Below are 16931 nucleotides of genomic sequence, written 5' to 3'. Positions count from 1 at the left end.
AAATTGAGGGTTGGCATGATCAAGATTGTCAACCATTCCACTCCACTTTTGCCTCCATCTTGTGATCTCAGCTTTGAATTCACTCTCAGAGATCTACCTGTCACTGCCATAGTAGCTGCATGTACATGTCATCTACAGATTTTATAAAAAGATACTGGGGAGACTTGAACACACACACAACAATTTGAAATTTAAAAATTAGTCCTGATTTTATGGTAACTTTGAAAGGTGCTTTCAGGGAATAAGAAAAATATTTTCCAGATTTTAGCTGTACACACGGATGTACATATGTGTATGGACACTACAGCCCTGCTAAACCGAAAAAGTGTGGAGAAGGAATAAGTGATACAACACCGTATGTGCAGGGGAAATTAATGATAAACTATGTAATAGACATTTTGAGGACCTTTGAGCCAGAACAATTTTAAAGAAAATATATATTTTCTTTACTGACTCGCACTTCTTTACAAGAGAAAATCCAACATTTGGAGACCTAAAGAAAACAAAATAATTATGTGTGATACAAATACATGTATCAAGAAATGAGATTGAAGTGAACATGGAATCTGTGAGCTGACCCACTCAAGAACCTGGTCCATTGTGTGTGGTGTATCAGTCTTTTGAATTGCCTACAACAGATGACAAGATTCTTCACTGTAGAATCTATTTTGAGTGTTGGAAACATTCCCTTCCCTAAAAACAATGCTGGTTTTTCTATCTCTAAGACTGCACAGATCACATCATCTGCACAACTTTAAATTGCATGGGAAGGGATGGGGATATCAGAGAATTATTTTTAGATAGAACTAGAAAAAGGGTTTCAATATCCCGAAATGTCATTTTCGTAAGGTGTCTCAACTACCTTTTTTGCCCATTATAGGTAACATGGTTCACTTATAAAAACACTTAATTTTGTCTATAACAGTAGCAGCAAAACAACAGAAAATCAAAACATTTTGACCGAGGCAATTGCCTCAGTTGCCTTACTACTACTACAGTGTAGCTCAGATATAACCAAACCAAAATATACACGCAATTCGCATCAGCCCAATACGTGTATGCATATATGCACATACGCGTATGTATACATGTATACACAAATACGCATTTACAGTGTATACGCAATATGCCTGATTAGTATGTAAGAGCTAACCTATTGTTTTTTCTTTTCTTAATAGGTCATTGTTGTTTTCAATAGCTTGACAGCTTGCCACAGAGCGAGAAAGAGTTTTTTATTTTGAATACGCATATACAGTATACGCGTGTATGCCTTCAGACTAGACTTAGCAAAATGTTAGCACTTGACAGAAAATTAACTGACTGAATATTAATTAAAAAAGAGAGTATTTTGCCGTTAAATCAAAAATTTACTGTAACAGTTTTTGTTTGTTCTCAAATAGAACCGGGGATACACGCTTCAACAACCCCATCTTCATGGAGGAAACAACACAACCAAAAGATAGCATTTTTTTGTCACAAAGTAAACACGGTCCAAGCAAGCGACTTGGAAACATGTGCCGAAACACACAACTTTTCCCTGAAGAAAATTAAAAATAACAATATGTGAGCAGCGCGCCATAGAAACTTTGATAAATAATTCTTGGGCTAACAAAAGAGTGTTTTACCATTTGAATGAACAGTTTGTGTCAGATGTAACCAGAGATATCATTTTCTCAGCAAGGTCTTCGGAACGCTTCAAACAATAAACATCTGGCAAGCAACTTGCCCATGCATGCCGAAACACAGAACTTTTCCTTGAAAAAATAACTAAACCTGAGCAATGCGCCAGTGAAACTTTAATAAACAATTATTTGGCTAAAGAAAGAGCATTTTACCGTTTGAATGAACGGTTTGTGTCAAATATAACTGGACATATCATTTTTTTGACAAGGTCTTCGCAACACTTCAAACAGTAAAAGCTAATAAACATCTCGCAAGTGACTTGCCAATGCGTGCCTAAACACAGAACTTTTTGTTGAAGAAAAAAATAACTAAACATGAGTAGCACGCCATAGAAACTTTGATAAATAATTCTTGGCTAACGAAAGAGCATTTAACTGTTTGAATGAACGATTCGTGTCAAATAAAACCGGAGATATCATTTTTTCAACAAGAATCTTCAGAACTGTTCAGACAATAAACACTTTGCAACGACTTGCTGATGTATGCCGAAACACAGAACTTTCCCTTGAAGAAAACATAACTAAACGTGAGCGGTGCACCATAGAAACTTTGATAAACAATTTTTTTCATTAAGGAAAGAGTATTTTACCATTTGAATGAATGATCTGTGTCAAATATACATGTAACCGGAGATATCATTTTTGTGACTAGGATCTTCAGGACTGTATGGGTACGGTAATGTTCCCAGGACCACAAATGATCCCAAACCAAAAATGATCCCCATATTGGACGGTAGATGATCCCAATCAAAAAATAAGAAATGGCATGGATGGTGGGATGGTGTGGATAGGGAATTGGCGTACGTGAATACCGATGTTTTTGTTAAAGCCATCTTATAATTTTAATGACTTACAACTTGCTTTTTTTTCATACTTTCGACTAAATTTTGTTGCTAACTACGATGTTATGAATGTCACCACTCAATCATCAAAACATAACTTGGCTTGCATTTCTTTGCAATTCTCAGTAAAATTATGATCAGTGCAACATACACTACATATCCTCCTTTGTTAAACTTTGATATTTCGGTGTTATAGTTAGATCACATCTTATCAGTCATTAACGCCACTCGTCTAAAGTTTTAAACTAAAATCTAACCATAAAGTAACTGTTACAGAAGACGCTGTCACCTGAGTATACCCACAAGCCTACAATGCTTCATCACTCTGTAAAACACCTAGTGTGTAGCACTGGAAATTTGAACAAATTTATTTTGTAATTTTTCCTTGGTCGTATTTTGGCTTTAATCATCGGAAATGACTATTTGAGTATTCTAAGAAGCCAAAATTCCAAGCTATAGTTATGAAGTTCAGCTTCATGACCAAGCAAGGACAAGGCTTGCGCTTCGTTTTGACAATGAGCTGTTTGATAGATGTTTGATACTATCGCCACCGGGATTTCGAGAATGTTTACAAGTATGTGTTTTTCTAAGACTTCTAATTCAATACATTGTCTTCATGTGACGTGTTTTTATCCTCATCAGGCATAAGAGGCGGTACATTTATATCTGTACAATTAGCGTGCTTCGTTTGGAAACCAGAGCATTTCGAATTTCAGGGTTATGGAGGTTGCGTTACACAAGGCTACGATCGAGTTTGTTGAAAAATATATACTTATCTCATGATTTTGAGCCTTTTTAAAAGTTAGAGCATTAGGAAAAGTGCTTATGTAAATGCTTGTTTGTTTAGGACTGATAATCAGTCGCCTTGAAAGCCAAAGTAAGTTCCAGATGTTTACCCTATATTCCAGCCGCCATATTGGTGTACCATGCATGGATGTACACCAACATGGCATTTTCTTACTGGGCTCTGTAAATTTCTGGGAAACATTTGTGTCTTATTTAGTTATCTTCTATAGCGTACATCACAATTTCTTAGCCTTTGCCATTGGTTGGTTTTCGATTTATTATTTTCTTTTTATTGCGTGACAGTGAAAACTATCTGTACCCTTCAAAGAACAAAACAGCAACTGTGGTATATTTTTTTTAAAAATGATAGTTCGTAATTTTTGTAGATGTTCTCACCTTTGTCTGATTTAAATCCATGCCATTCCTTATTTTTTGATCAGGATCATTTGCAGTCCAATATGGGGATCATTTCGGGTCTGGGATCATTTGTGGTTCAATTTGGGGATCATTTGCGGTCCAGGATCACTTGCAGACCCGTACAGAACGCTCAATTCAAACAATAAACATTTCTCAAATGACTTGCCCACACGTGCCAAAACACAGATCTTTACTTGAAAAAACATTAAGTTCACGTGTTAAAATAGGGAGTTCAAGCGACTGTTTCAATTTTCTTTCCATTTTTGGTAGCTTAGGATCAAGCAAGTGTTAATAAACGGTCATTTGTCAGTGAATTTGTGAAGTGATCGAAAACTCAAAATATGATAGCTTTTATTGATTGGCAGAATGTTTTAACAATATGCAAATTTCGCTTTGAAGCCATTTTCATTCCCAGAAAATATAATGTCCTTTGTTTGACCAACATAAAGAAACTTATGAGAATACATAACAAAGAGACGTGTACACGCGTATATACGCGCATATGTGCACATATTGACATAGGTGTATATGCAAAATACGTTCAATTTATAATAGGCGTATGTGTAGTTCACATATATCTGAGCTGCACTCTAGCTACAAGTTGTTTATACTTTGTGTACAGTCTTTGTAAAATAGTGGATGCTTTCTGCATATATCTGAGCTGCGCTGTAGCTACAAGTTGTTTATACGTTGTGTATAGTCTTTGTGAAATAGTGGATGCTTTCTGGTATGTTAACAGGCTTGTTACCCTTTCATTCTCCTGTTAGTGTTTCAGATGATGAACGGCTTACAATGTACGAAGACTTTGCAAACACATTCAGAGGAGAGAAGACACTTCAGTCATGCTTAATTGAAGATCTAAAGGTCGGTAGATTGTATTTCAATATTTTCTTTGCCTTGTTTAAATCTTATCAGTGTAAAGCAATGATTTTTCACTTCCTGTTGAGTTTTAAATGTCACTATTGTTATGTTGTAGTTGATCTCTCATACATATAGGTTTGCCAGGATTATGATGTCAAAGCCTTTCGCTACATTATTTCTTCTATTTACAAAAAGGTAAGAATTGGAGGAGTTTAATAACATGGACCACCTGCTACAGCTAAGCATACAGATTAACCCCAGGGATGAGGATTTTTGCCAGCCTTTTGCGGCACGTTCTTGGCCTATTTTTAATTTTCCCTTGTTTTCTTTCCTAATGCGCGTTTGCGTTGCCTTGGCAACCAATGTATTATTATTGCCAATTTATTCCATAATGTACAAAATGACATATCCAAACGGGTTTTCGACAACTTTCTCACTTTCTTGTATGATTTTTTCCTCGTAATGCTGCCGCATAATGTGCTGCTATTTTTCAGACGATTTAATCCCATTTTGAGGTTTATCTCATCCATTCTTTGAAATTTACAGTTCAATTTATTTATACTTTTTTGGTTAATTTGCTTTTCCTAATATATATTTAGTTAAAACTTAAAATTTATTTCCCTTATTCTTCCTACTATAATATATTCTTACCGCTATTGTGTCTACATTTTTCTTTTAAATTACTTCTTTACAGTAATCTACTGTTTATTAAAATTTTATACCCTTCTACGCCTCTACACCTCTATGTTTCTACGCCTGTACGCCTCTACGTTTCTACGCCTCTACATTTCTACGCATGTACGCATCTACGTTTCTACGCTCCTACGTCTCTACTGTTGTACTCTAAACTGTGCGCTTGTAATTTTGTATGCTACATCTTCTAACCTTATTATTTTTTTTTTGGTTCTTTACTTTGAGTTTTGGTCACTTTTTTTCTTTCCGCACGTATTTATGTACCAATAGCGAAACCCTTGCCCTGTAATTTTCTTTAATCATCTGTAGCAATATACTGTTTTCAGATCTGTGTTTTTTTTATATGTAAGTTACTTGGTTCGCAGGCTGTTACTTACAACATCTTTTTGGCCTTATCGCATATATCACACGGTCGAACTCCTTGTCCTTCCATTTTCTCTACGTTTTGAAATCATGTATCTTTCCCAAAAATTTCAATGTTTTCAAATCATAATCTTCCAATCACCTATTACCCATTCCGGCTCTGTATTACACCATTACTGTTCCTGAACTCCCATCACCTCGATTGCTATCAAAGTTTTAAAAGTTGCCAGGGTAGTTTTTAGCCAAAAGGCCCTTATGCATGGTTCACCACTTTTTCTCAGGGCATTCGCTTTTTAAAAATTTACTTTTAAAATAGACGGAAACTTGTAACGTATTTAGCTTAAGTTTATAATTTCCCAACGATTGTATTAGAAGGGGATAAAGTCTCACCTTCCAAGTCTTGCTATAACAGTCTTGTTACGCAAATCCGTACTTTTTGCTTGATATTTTCAAATACATTAGTTCTTAATCTTAAAAAGAGATTTTGTTATTGCAGGATTCTATTGCTGATTCCACACAATATAAAATGGAAAGCGAGAGAGCATTATAGAAATTTTTTTCAAGTATATCAATTGTTAAAAAATTTCATCTTCCCACCTATACTCCTTCTCTTGTTTTAAACCCCGTTTACACACGCAATTCTCCTGTCCCCACTCTAAGCAATTATTTTTGCGTTTTGAAATTGCAACTTACATATCACGTGCATGTTAGAGCAATTCATTGTCGCTAGCACTCGCAAATGAAATTAACGCCATAAACGAGGAAGAGCTGTTGTATAGTGAAGACGAGCTGGAGAGTGGCCAATGACCGCCAACCCGCAAACGCCCCTTAGAGACGTACAGCCCCAAAGTCACCAGCAAAAGAACAAGATATGACAACAGCACCATAGCCTTGAAGAAGAAAATCGAAAAATCTGAAGATTCTATCCAGAAGCTAAAGGCGTACACTGAAAAGAAAACATGTCCAAAGTCATTATGATACAACGTTCGAGCAAACAGCGTGCCGGACGAAGACTTGAAGCAGGACATAAACCACATCAGAAAGGACGCCGAACAAAGCTGATTGGTGCATTAACACGTTCCATTACAGGAAAATAGAGCGCAACAAGAACAAACTAAGAAAAACAGAGCAGAAAATGAACCTGGCCAAGGCAAGGAAAACTGACAATGAGAAACTTATCAAAAACCAGCCACTTCCAGCCAGAGACAATAAGCCTAAGGCACGTAGTGAGAATGTAATTACATTAGCAACACGCTGATGCAGAGGATCGAGAAATTTGATGTATTGATGAAAAAGTTTGAAGAAAACCAGAATAAAGAAGATAAATCTTATACTGTTTTGTTTCTGATGAAACGGCAAAGGGCAGGGAAACACAAAAGCGCAAACATCATGACAGAAGAAAAATAACGAAGAGAGATAAAATCAAAAAATTCCGCAAACAACAACAAGAAATACATTAAAAATCTCTCAGATTACGAAATGTCAACTGACCAGATAAATCTAATATCGAAGGGTTTAAAGTTCATTCCTACACCAACCATGGGAGAAACTCGCATTATCAAATCAATATCATCAAAGGGGAAGCCCTCAGACTTCTTAGAACTAACTCTTCAAAAGCGCTTTTTGAAGAAAGCATTAATAATTTCAAGTTGCGATTACGCAACAGAGGCTATCCAAACAACATAGTTGAACAGACCCTCACAGAAGTCAAATTCTTAGAGAGAAAATATGCCCTACGGGAAAAACAGAAGGTGCGAAAAATCATATTGCCTTTCGTCAGAAAATACAACCCATTAGTGCAAAATCTCAAAAAGATTTTAATGAGCAAATGGCATATCAATGAGAAACAACCCCTGCTTCGAGAGATTTTTTGGGAACCACCCATTATCTCTTATATTAGAGGCAGATCTCTAAAAGATATACTCATTAGAGCAAAACTATAAAGGTCAAACTAATTATATACAACATCACGAAACCTGCAGGAGTCATGTCAGGCCTGTCACACTTTTAACAACAACAGCCAAAAAAAAAAAAGTAAAAAGAGTGCATCCCGTACGAAACGAGCAGATCTGCAGCAGATCTGCAACAGATCTGTTTTGACAAAAACAGATCAACTGCAGACTAATTTATCGTCTGCAGAGTCTGTTTTCAGTCTGCTGCAGACGTTGAGCTTGAAAACTCTTCCCGATTTTAAGACTGCAGACGAAAACAGACGAACAACAGATCTGCAGAATATCTGCAGCGTCTGCAGATGATCTGCAACACGTTGAAGTCCAAAAACCGGATCGATAGACCATTCATTGTATCGTCACTTGGGTATATTAACCTTAGTTGGATCAGTCATGACTGGTTCGTTTGGAGATGAATAAAATAGTTCGATTCTACGAATAAAAAGATAGTCGAACATTGAAAATGCGTAAATAAGAGGCATAAATGGTCAGCCACTTACGTACAACGTGCTAGTAAATCAAATGTTATACGTCAATTGAACACTTAAATTAAATGATAAATACACTTTCGACCTTAATTTATTCTTATTATATAGGGATTAGACACATATGCCTAACGCATCCTTTCAATAAAATTTAAGAACACTGCAGGGCACATTGGTGTTAAATTCCCAGTTCCAAATGCTCAGGGAAAAACATTTCATCGATCGACATATCAGTGTTGATAGAACAACGATACGAAAGTTGAAGTCAACACGTGAATGAATAATGAAAAGTGGAACAAGATGGTTAAATCTCTGTACTATGATTATTTTTCTTATACCTACAACAGCTTCAAAACATAAGGAGACGTTCTTAAAATCTTGATGTCTTCTACGCCCCGGAAATGGCAGAGGTGAAATACATCACGTTTCAAACCATCATTATCTTACAAGAATGAGTCAGTAACGCAGACCCTGATTTGCATAACCGGGTGACCTAAGTGGCATGTTTGTTAGTGACAAGAAATGTGATGCCTCAATTTGGGGGTATAAACATGTAAGTATATCGCAGTCATGAAGAAAATGAAATAAATGTACAAATTATCTTTACCTTTATTTGCTGTTCTCGACAAAGAGAGAAAACCACAAGTGAAATCTCATCGGCCGCTGCGAATATGACAGATTCTCCTGGCTGATACCCGACACCTGTCACACTTGAACCGTCCAATAAGAGTAGGAGATGTTGCTGACACTGATATTCCTTTCAGTTAAAGTGTCACATTCAAATTTTGCGCGCAAACAAGACAGTCTGTAAGAAATTGCTTTTTGACATAAATAGATGGCTTTTGCTATAGTTCTTTGGACGGAAGAAGATTTATATAGCGTCGCAAGTGCTTCGCAAGTATATTATGCCGGAGAAATCCTCAAGGGCTTAGACGCCATGGTTGACTGGGAGGAGGGAAAGAAAGGAAGGAAGACCAGTAAAAATACTCCCTACCCAGGGAAAATTATTAAGACTGGAGGTTGGTGGTTTTTCAACTGTTTTAAGACATCTTTTAATGTAACATTCCAGTTTAACTAAACTCTGATGATCGTTCAAAAAACAGGGTAATTATCAGAGGTGAACAGCAAATCGAGAAACAATTTTATTCACAGCATTCTTGCCGAAATCATATTAACTAAGTCTGGAGTAACGGTGACGCGATTTACAGATTTTTACTGTTTGAGCAGATTTACGTGCACATTGCACATACGTAGCTGTACTTAATAGTAACATTTAAAGACCAGTTCAGGAGGCTTGGAACATTTAAATGGGTAGTTTTTGAAATGAACAGGCAATCCAGCCATGCAATTTCTTAAGTAGAATAAATTAATTTTGGAGCGCAAAATAGAGATAAATGTGACTTTATGAAGCCTGTGAGCTTTCATCTGTTGCTTCCTATAGATATTTATGTACAAAATATAAAATTTCTGGAAACAAACTGGAGTAGGACTGAGTGGCACTTTAGTTATGTAGTCAACTTACACAAGAAGGTTGGCAATTTTTGGGTTTTATTCTGACTTTCTGTACCTAAAACTATTCAACTCTTTTGTAGACTCTTCACAAGGCAGCGGAAACTAACTCCAACTCGGTAGGTTCAACAATCGATTTAATAACCAATTTAGTATTACAATCAAACCGTCTAGTAGTATTAGTATTACAATCAAACCGTCTAGTAGTATTAGTAGTACAATCAAACCGTCTAGTAGTATTAGTAGTACAATCAAACTCGTGATATATGCACAGGCTAGTATTAAGCAGTTCTGTTCGATTTTAATTTAATGATTAGGTTCGAGAACTTGCCGTCTGGTAATCAAGATGAGAGTAAAAAATACTACGTTGCAGGCCCTGGGAAACAAGAACTTGTGCCAGGATCTGGAATCTACATATCCTCAGCTAAACTTAACTCCATTCACATACAGTCAATGCGATAAAGACCCCAAGAAATTATACTTGCTGTTAATTGAAGCCTCCTTCAGTGAGGAGACTCTGGCAACAAGTCTTGCCCATGGCTCCCGAGCACAGACAAGCAAAGCGGGTGTGCTTCATTAGTAAGGCTCTGAATCAAGATGTGGTGAAGACTTTAAAGGGCAAGGGCATCAGGCAGTAACCTGTAGAAACATACGTACACAAACACACATGATCAGAGATGATGTGTCGCATTTTTGTAATCATGTTGCTATAATTGCGATAATAATAAACTGACTACTTTTAAAAGTAATACATACATGTAATTTACTAATATATTTTATTTTTTATAGCGTATGTTGGAAGGTTTGTCACTCTCAACAAACTGGAGTTTTCCGTATCCCAGATGAACCGCATTTTAACAAAGTTAGAACAGCCAAAAGAAAAACTCAGGGAAGTACAGATAAGCTGTAACTACTGAAATAAGAATGGAAAGTTCTACCAAAGTACATGTATTTTTGTGATCGTGACCATCTCTACGAAATGAAAACAGCTGACAGTTTTTCTCTCAGTATCAGTATAATATAACAATATGTATCCAAGTTATTTATTTCTTCCTTTGGCGTGAAAAGTGCAAAATTGATATTACACTGATGTGAGGCTAAATGCTTAAATCATCAATAAAACTCCCTCAGTAGTTTTTTTCATTTTGGTGCGAACAAAAAACAGATATCAAGATAATTCTTCACTCAGTAACTTGCAGTGCTCGAATTGCTGTGTGACATACTTATTGTATTTTGGACTTAAAAAATGAAGAAAACATTTTGTGAGAAAATGGGCTTATTGAAGCAACAGAAGAAGTTGTTGAACGGAAAAAAAAAATGTAGTTTTTTCATAATGCGATCAAACAATGTAAACAAACGAGTATTAGTTGAGCGAAGAGAATGAAACATTTTGTCGAATCACAAAGTACTTACAAAGAGTTAGTAATTTCTCACAGCATGGATTAAACTCATGTTTAGTTTATGTTTAGAGCAGTGTGTGACTCAAGTTATTTGCGGGTGTATTATGTTTATTCCGAGTATTTGGATGTGTGCTGTTGAACACACGAAATCTACAACGCTTGACAGTAAACTCATTTATTGAAAATACTCTATGTCTTGAAAAATCTGGATTTACTCACTGCAGTGACTTAGAATCGAAACCGACCTTATGAAAAGGTCACACTAAAAGTAACATTTAATCATTGGTCGCATATCGTGAATAATCTTTTGACTGGTCTGTAAAAACTGAATATGCCAAGTTGGCTTTAGGTTTTACTTTTATTGCTACCTACTAGAAGACAATGCACTATCTAAACTTGTTACAAATGTGTAAGCGTACTTTCTCAGTATGCGTTAACAGTGTGGGTCAAGATTCCGTCAGTGTTCCGTAAACTCTTGGTAGCGACCTCTCTTAATTACGGTCTTCGCTCGGCCCTGGTGTGCTGGAATATTAGTGACACATGTTCGAAACAAGCCGTTCAGGGATCGAAGGTTAGTGCACCATAGACTTTAGGCCACAGTAGAATGCTGCAACGTGAACCAAGTACCTAATAAATGAATATTTTTGATATCTGTTGATATATGTAAGTAAGCTACGAAGCGAATGAAAAAATTGATACATAAGGCGAACAAAAACTCGATAAGCGGTCGCTGTTGTGCATTATTTATGTACTCTATGACTTACCTCTTTCGTTCCTTTAAACTGGCTTCATGTCAAGCAGGTGCCGAGCACAGACGAGAAGGAAATGAATCTCACTTAGTATCCAGTTTACTCAATCTCGTTTCTGTAAATAACCTGCCAAGCGAACCAAAAAAAGCACGCGAAGCCTAGCCTGCGAGCTGAGCAAGCTCCCTTGTTGCTCGCAGGCTACGTGAAGCCTAGATTTTTTGAAAGGAGTAGTTGCTACCCGAGGTTTTTTTTATTCATTTGGAATATGTGGAAAATGTCACGCTAAGAAAATACTTTAAATTCCTGCTAGTGATATTATTTGCTTTATCTGTCAACAGTAATTGTTTACTTTTGATGAATAACAAACCGACCTCCTCTGTCTATCTTTTAAATAAACGTTGTTTGATTGGTGCATTTTGTGGGCTTTTTATCTAACATGATAGGCTGATTTCGTCTGCAGAGCGTCTGCAAATTTGCAGACTTGTTGCAGATCATCGCTGCAGACGCTCTACAAACATTCTGCAGACATTCTGCAGATGATCTGCAGATAATCTGTAGATCATCTGTAGATTATCTGCAGATCTGCTACAGATGTGCCAGCAGATCTGTAACAGACTATAAACAGATCTGCTCGTTTGGTACGGGATACTCATACAAAGGCAAGAACAAAAAAAAAACAAAAGAAAAGAAAAAAAAAGCAAGCAAACAACCTGTGTGTAACGGTAAACCCTTTAGATATGAGGGCATTACTTGTGCGTGTAGCCAATATGGAAAATGGAAAATGGTAACAAACAAGTAAATGCTAAAAAAATGAACAGTTTTAAGCATAAGCGTCTTATCTATAAAGATTTTCTGCGCGTAATCCCAGCTAAATAAAGCAATAATGTAACTCTGAAATCAAGGGATGAATTTCCACTGTAGCGTAATGTATGGTACCACAATAATGAGGTGAACAAGCGTCCCTCAAAATGAATAGAAAATAAAGGATGTTATGGAAATATCACCTATGGGAAAAAAAAAAGATTTGATAGAAGTTGGACCCAATGTCTGTCCCTGCAAATAACAAACTCATTTGAGGGGAGTTTTACAGTGTAAGTAAACTTTTGAGGGAAGGTTCATTCAAACTCTACGTAGAGCCTTACAGGCGTAGAGCAGTATAGCCGCAGAGGTGTAACGAGGTAGATGCGTAAAAGTGGGTACAACTTTATACATGGAACATAAATGCTTCGGCTGCACCTACAAGAACAATGGTATAAATGTAGCAGTGAAAAGAAAACAAATACATTACCTGTTTCTACGACTCTACGGCTGTACCAAGTAGAACTGTAGAGGTTATAAATTACAGATATATAACAGTAAAATATCATGGAAAATGATATAGCTTGCATCTAATTAAGTGCTCGAAAGATAAATGGGCAGTATAACTCTGCGTTTCGAAAAACAATAAATGAACAGTTGTTGTAATTATACATGTAGCTTAGATAAATAAAATATTACGTTTTTGCTCTATATCTCTAATAAGCAATATAAAGCTATAAGGATCTACCACTCTACAACTCTACGACTCTACGGCCTTACATGAGACTGTTAACTTTTGAAACTTGCATATATAGTCAATATTAATAAAACTAAAGTGTACAGATGTACAACGCTACGAAAACTTCTAAGGACAATTCAGTGTCCAAATTTGTGCCAGGTATATCTTGGTCAGGGCTGAAATAGGGAAGGAGTAATCACATATTTTGGGCTATTGATATCGAATGCAATTAGAGCATCATCTAAAGCACTGTTAAAATGCACGTCAATAGATCTTTTCACGATGTCACGCTTTTTTGATATTTTTTTTAAATTCAAACAAACAAATTAGCCTCACCTCTCAATTTATCATTCCAAATTTAGTAAGTATGCAAAGTTCCATACAAGTCCATTGCAAACACACAAAAATATGGGAGCCCAAACTTGCCAAATTTTAAAACAAAATGTATGGCAGAGGGCACGCTTAACCCCCAGCATTCATTGTTTTTGCACAAAATTGGCAGATTTGGGGGCCCACAGTTTCATAAGTTTATAACAGATTCCTGAATTGAGTTATGGAGGTTGGTTTTTGTTTTTATGAAAAGTACAAAACGTTGTTGTGTCATGCGACATATTGGCCTGGACACGAAAGTTTTTGAGACACCCGCTGACAGTCCAGGATAGTCTTGGACAGTTTCGGAGGTCCTCAACTTATTTGGGAAATCATTGGACATAAACTCAATTCCTAATCTTAACAGATTTGCTATTTAGTTTTGTGTGAAAGTTCATTGGTAAACTAGAGTGAAATGTGGATAACATTGTAAAGTTCGCGAAAACTGTGAGATAAGGATTACACAATTCTAATAACAATGCCAAACCCGAATATAAATAATTGAGTCTCGTCCAAAAAAAATATAAGTGGATAAAATACTAACATAAAAACCCTAGCTGACCAAAGTTCTATGATCTAAACTTCCTAACCATGGATCCACGATCCGACCTTCAAAACAGGTAGGGTCCACAGTCCAGGTCAAAATTCACAGCTGATCCGTGATCCGCCATAGTTTCAAAATCTGCCAATCCATTCAATTTATCACAAAAGTCCGCAATTGATGTGATGTTTTATTCCAGATCCATTGATCTGGAAACCTATTCACCCCCCTCTAACAGCTTGCAATGCAGGCATATTTGGGGAGTAGGGGATTCAGAAAAAAGGGGAATCTTGGGGAGAGGAAAAAGCGTTCCAGAGAGTCTTCAACTCGAAGATGGCCATGGATGGCCACCAGATGCATGAATAAAATTAACCATTGCCCCCTTACGAAACATGCACTGTAGGCTAAAATTATGGCTGCTACCTAATCATACATCATTGCCACAAAGAGGGGTGACAGTCCAGAAAAGGATGACAACCTTACCGTAGCATTGTGCACAGGCTTTTCTGTTGTGGCTAGACCGCTATATGAGTGGAATGTGCTTTTAACATTATATTCCATGCAGCATGACAAAAATCTATTACCAAGGAACCCTCTGCCTGCTACTTTTTGACCATATTTCTGAGATCCACTAACTCATTACTTATTTTAGTGTTTTCGTGCCACCACCCCATTATCTGGATGGCCATCAGCACCTCCTTTATTTCTGTTAGACTTGGTTCACCGGCAGGTTCTTTGGTGTTAAAATTTTCTTCAGCTGCCACCATGTTTGCTCTTTTTGATGGTTGTTGAACCACCATGGAACCTTGTGCACCTCTAATTTCTTTCCGTCTGGTATTTGTCATCACACTGGAATACTGGTTGCTTGTTAAAAAGTGTTCTTGAAATTTGATTATTTTGGGAAGGTTTAGTTACTTGTAAAAAAAATCTTGTCAAGACAAACAGAGTCTACACATGCTCAGGTAGATTTAACTAGACCAAAGCAAAATAATTTATGCACCTTTCTCAATTCGACGGACCGGCCCTATGGAGAAAGGATAGCTTTAGGTCAGTATATATAGCACAAGTTCTGTTTAAACAAGTAAACAAGCCAGAAGCAACCACTTTCGAGCTACATCACACTACATTTACAGAAAACAGGCACCCAGGCAAACTTTATATATAGCTTTTCTCAAACTCATTGATAATTCATCAAGTTAAAATAAAGAAAATCACAATCATGAAGGAAGTTTGGAGAACCGGTCTTAAAAAAGAAAAATAGCATACATTTTGGACGATTTTACTTCTCCATTGACTCTTTACTTTTTGTTTGGATTAAGAAGATATATCATATCCTAGAGACAGTGTTTCTTCAGCTATCTGTAGAAGCCGACAAATACAGGACATGTTATGGGCATGCAATCAGACATCCCAAGAGACTGTAGAACATTTAATATATAAGCAAGTGGCTGTGGGTGTGAGTGTTTTTGCAAGTGTTTTTATGTTGCTGTAAGAGTTGGATTACAAGTCTCGATGTAATATCAGATTGAATTGCTATGTTGAATTGTGCAGAGTGTTCGTAGTTTTACTGGGCTCGTACACTATCCAAACACCTCAAATTTCATCAAAAATACTCCGCTGCACATCATATTTTCAACTCTCTTCTCAGTGTTTGAGTATACATTGTACCGATGAAACACTGTCTCTCGTGTTTGATATGTTTCCTAAAGATTGACTAAAAAACAGTGCACTGAACTTGTTTGACTTCCCAATTGTTGTCATAATACCCAAATTACTTCTTAGCTTGTGACTTCCCTTCTCTCTTCAGTTTTCAGAATATGTTGTTGGAAGCTCTGAAGTTCTTCACATGCTTGTTGGAAACATGGAGCCAAGACAGGTAATTGTCTTGACGAGAAGCAAGAAGCTACGAGATACATGTGTACAATTTCAGTATTAGTATATTTAGCAATAAAAAAACGGAAAACACAGCAACAGGAAACAAACAGGAATGAGTAACACTGAAACACAATAAACAAACTAAAGTAAGCCTACTGCTGATAATAAATAAAAATGGAAACTAGAAGAGTTAAACAATAGTAAAATTTTTAACAATTATTCACCGAAGTGGAGGTAAATAGTGGTGGATATTTACACAGCCATGAAGCAGCAAGATAAGTATCTACTACTTTCACCAACGCTGGTTTGCTGGCGGCCAGCTGTCAAAAGCAAGGGGGATGGGAGGGTGTCTTTTACTGACACCTTCACTTAGCCATACTTTAAGTTTTCAGTGCCAAATAACCTTGATATTGACTGTGTCGCTGGGCTCTGCTCAGTTGTTGAACCTTGTCTGAGGGTTCTGTGTTGACATGGCACCCTGCTGGAGAGGCCCATGCCATGTGCATGCGTGATGGGCCAATCTCCTAGCCAGAGGGGTGGTCAGAGCACTTCTGGCCGCTGGGACTGTCTTTGAGCTGTCTGAGTGCATGTTTTTGCGAATATAGTCAGACCTTGAGGGCAAAAGGGACCTGGGAGGACCCCGAAAGGACAAGACGCCACTGGAGTGGCATGTTTAGGCCAGCATTGAGACAGTTTGGCTTCCTGGAGCCTTTTTGGGCTTGATAATCTGAGCGATTTCACAAAAACATGTCCGCTAGATTTTTCGCCTGAGTTCAGGCGGCTCTAAACAAGGGGGGGGGGGGGGGGGGAGGTTCTGTCAAGGCTGTCAAGGTGACACTCTACTCAACTTACAAGATTTGTTCAGAATGGCTA

The 16931-nt window shown here is 37.1% G+C and overlaps 1 protein-coding gene and 1 long non-coding RNA gene across 7 annotated transcripts in view; both read left to right on the top strand.

The window, feature by feature from the left end:
• LOC110048177 (integrator complex subunit 3-like) overlaps positions 1-16931 on the top strand; it is a 317013-nt gene that overhangs the window by 228256 nt on the left and 71826 nt on the right. For all 4 annotated transcript variants that reach the window (XM_089296027.1, XM_089296026.1, XM_089296025.1 and 1 more), the window contains 3 exons: positions 4495-4591; positions 4724-4783; positions 15991-16059. In XM_089296027.1, the coding sequence (XP_089152153.1) occupies positions 4495-4591; positions 4724-4783; positions 15991-16059 (226 nt within the window). The remainder of the gene's footprint in view (positions 1-4494; positions 4592-4723; positions 4784-15990; positions 16060-16931) is intronic.
• On the top strand, positions 4794-14169 carry LOC149108162 (uncharacterized). Of its 3 annotated transcripts, none has more exons than XR_016209180.1 (3): positions 4794-8631; positions 9671-9706; positions 10377-14169. It is a non-coding gene; the product is annotated as an uncharacterized LOC149108162 (long non-coding RNA). The 3 variants fall into 3 exon arrangements; XR_016209178.1 differs by lacking the exon at positions 4794-8631 and adding an exon at positions 8638-9097; XR_016209179.1 differs by lacking the exon at positions 4794-8631 and adding an exon at positions 8638-9097 and having other exon boundaries at positions 9671-10471.

Source organism: Orbicella faveolata, unplaced genomic scaffold (genome assembly GCF_042242905.1).
Source record: "Orbicella faveolata isolate gen_17 unplaced genomic scaffold, um_ofav_v1 contig_26, whole genome shotgun sequence".
In the NCBI taxonomy this organism is placed as follows: Eukaryota; Metazoa; Cnidaria; class Anthozoa; order Scleractinia; family Merulinidae; genus Orbicella; species Orbicella faveolata.
The sequence above is the reverse complement of the archived record's forward strand: the minus strand, read 5'-3'. Positions and strand labels throughout refer to the sequence as shown.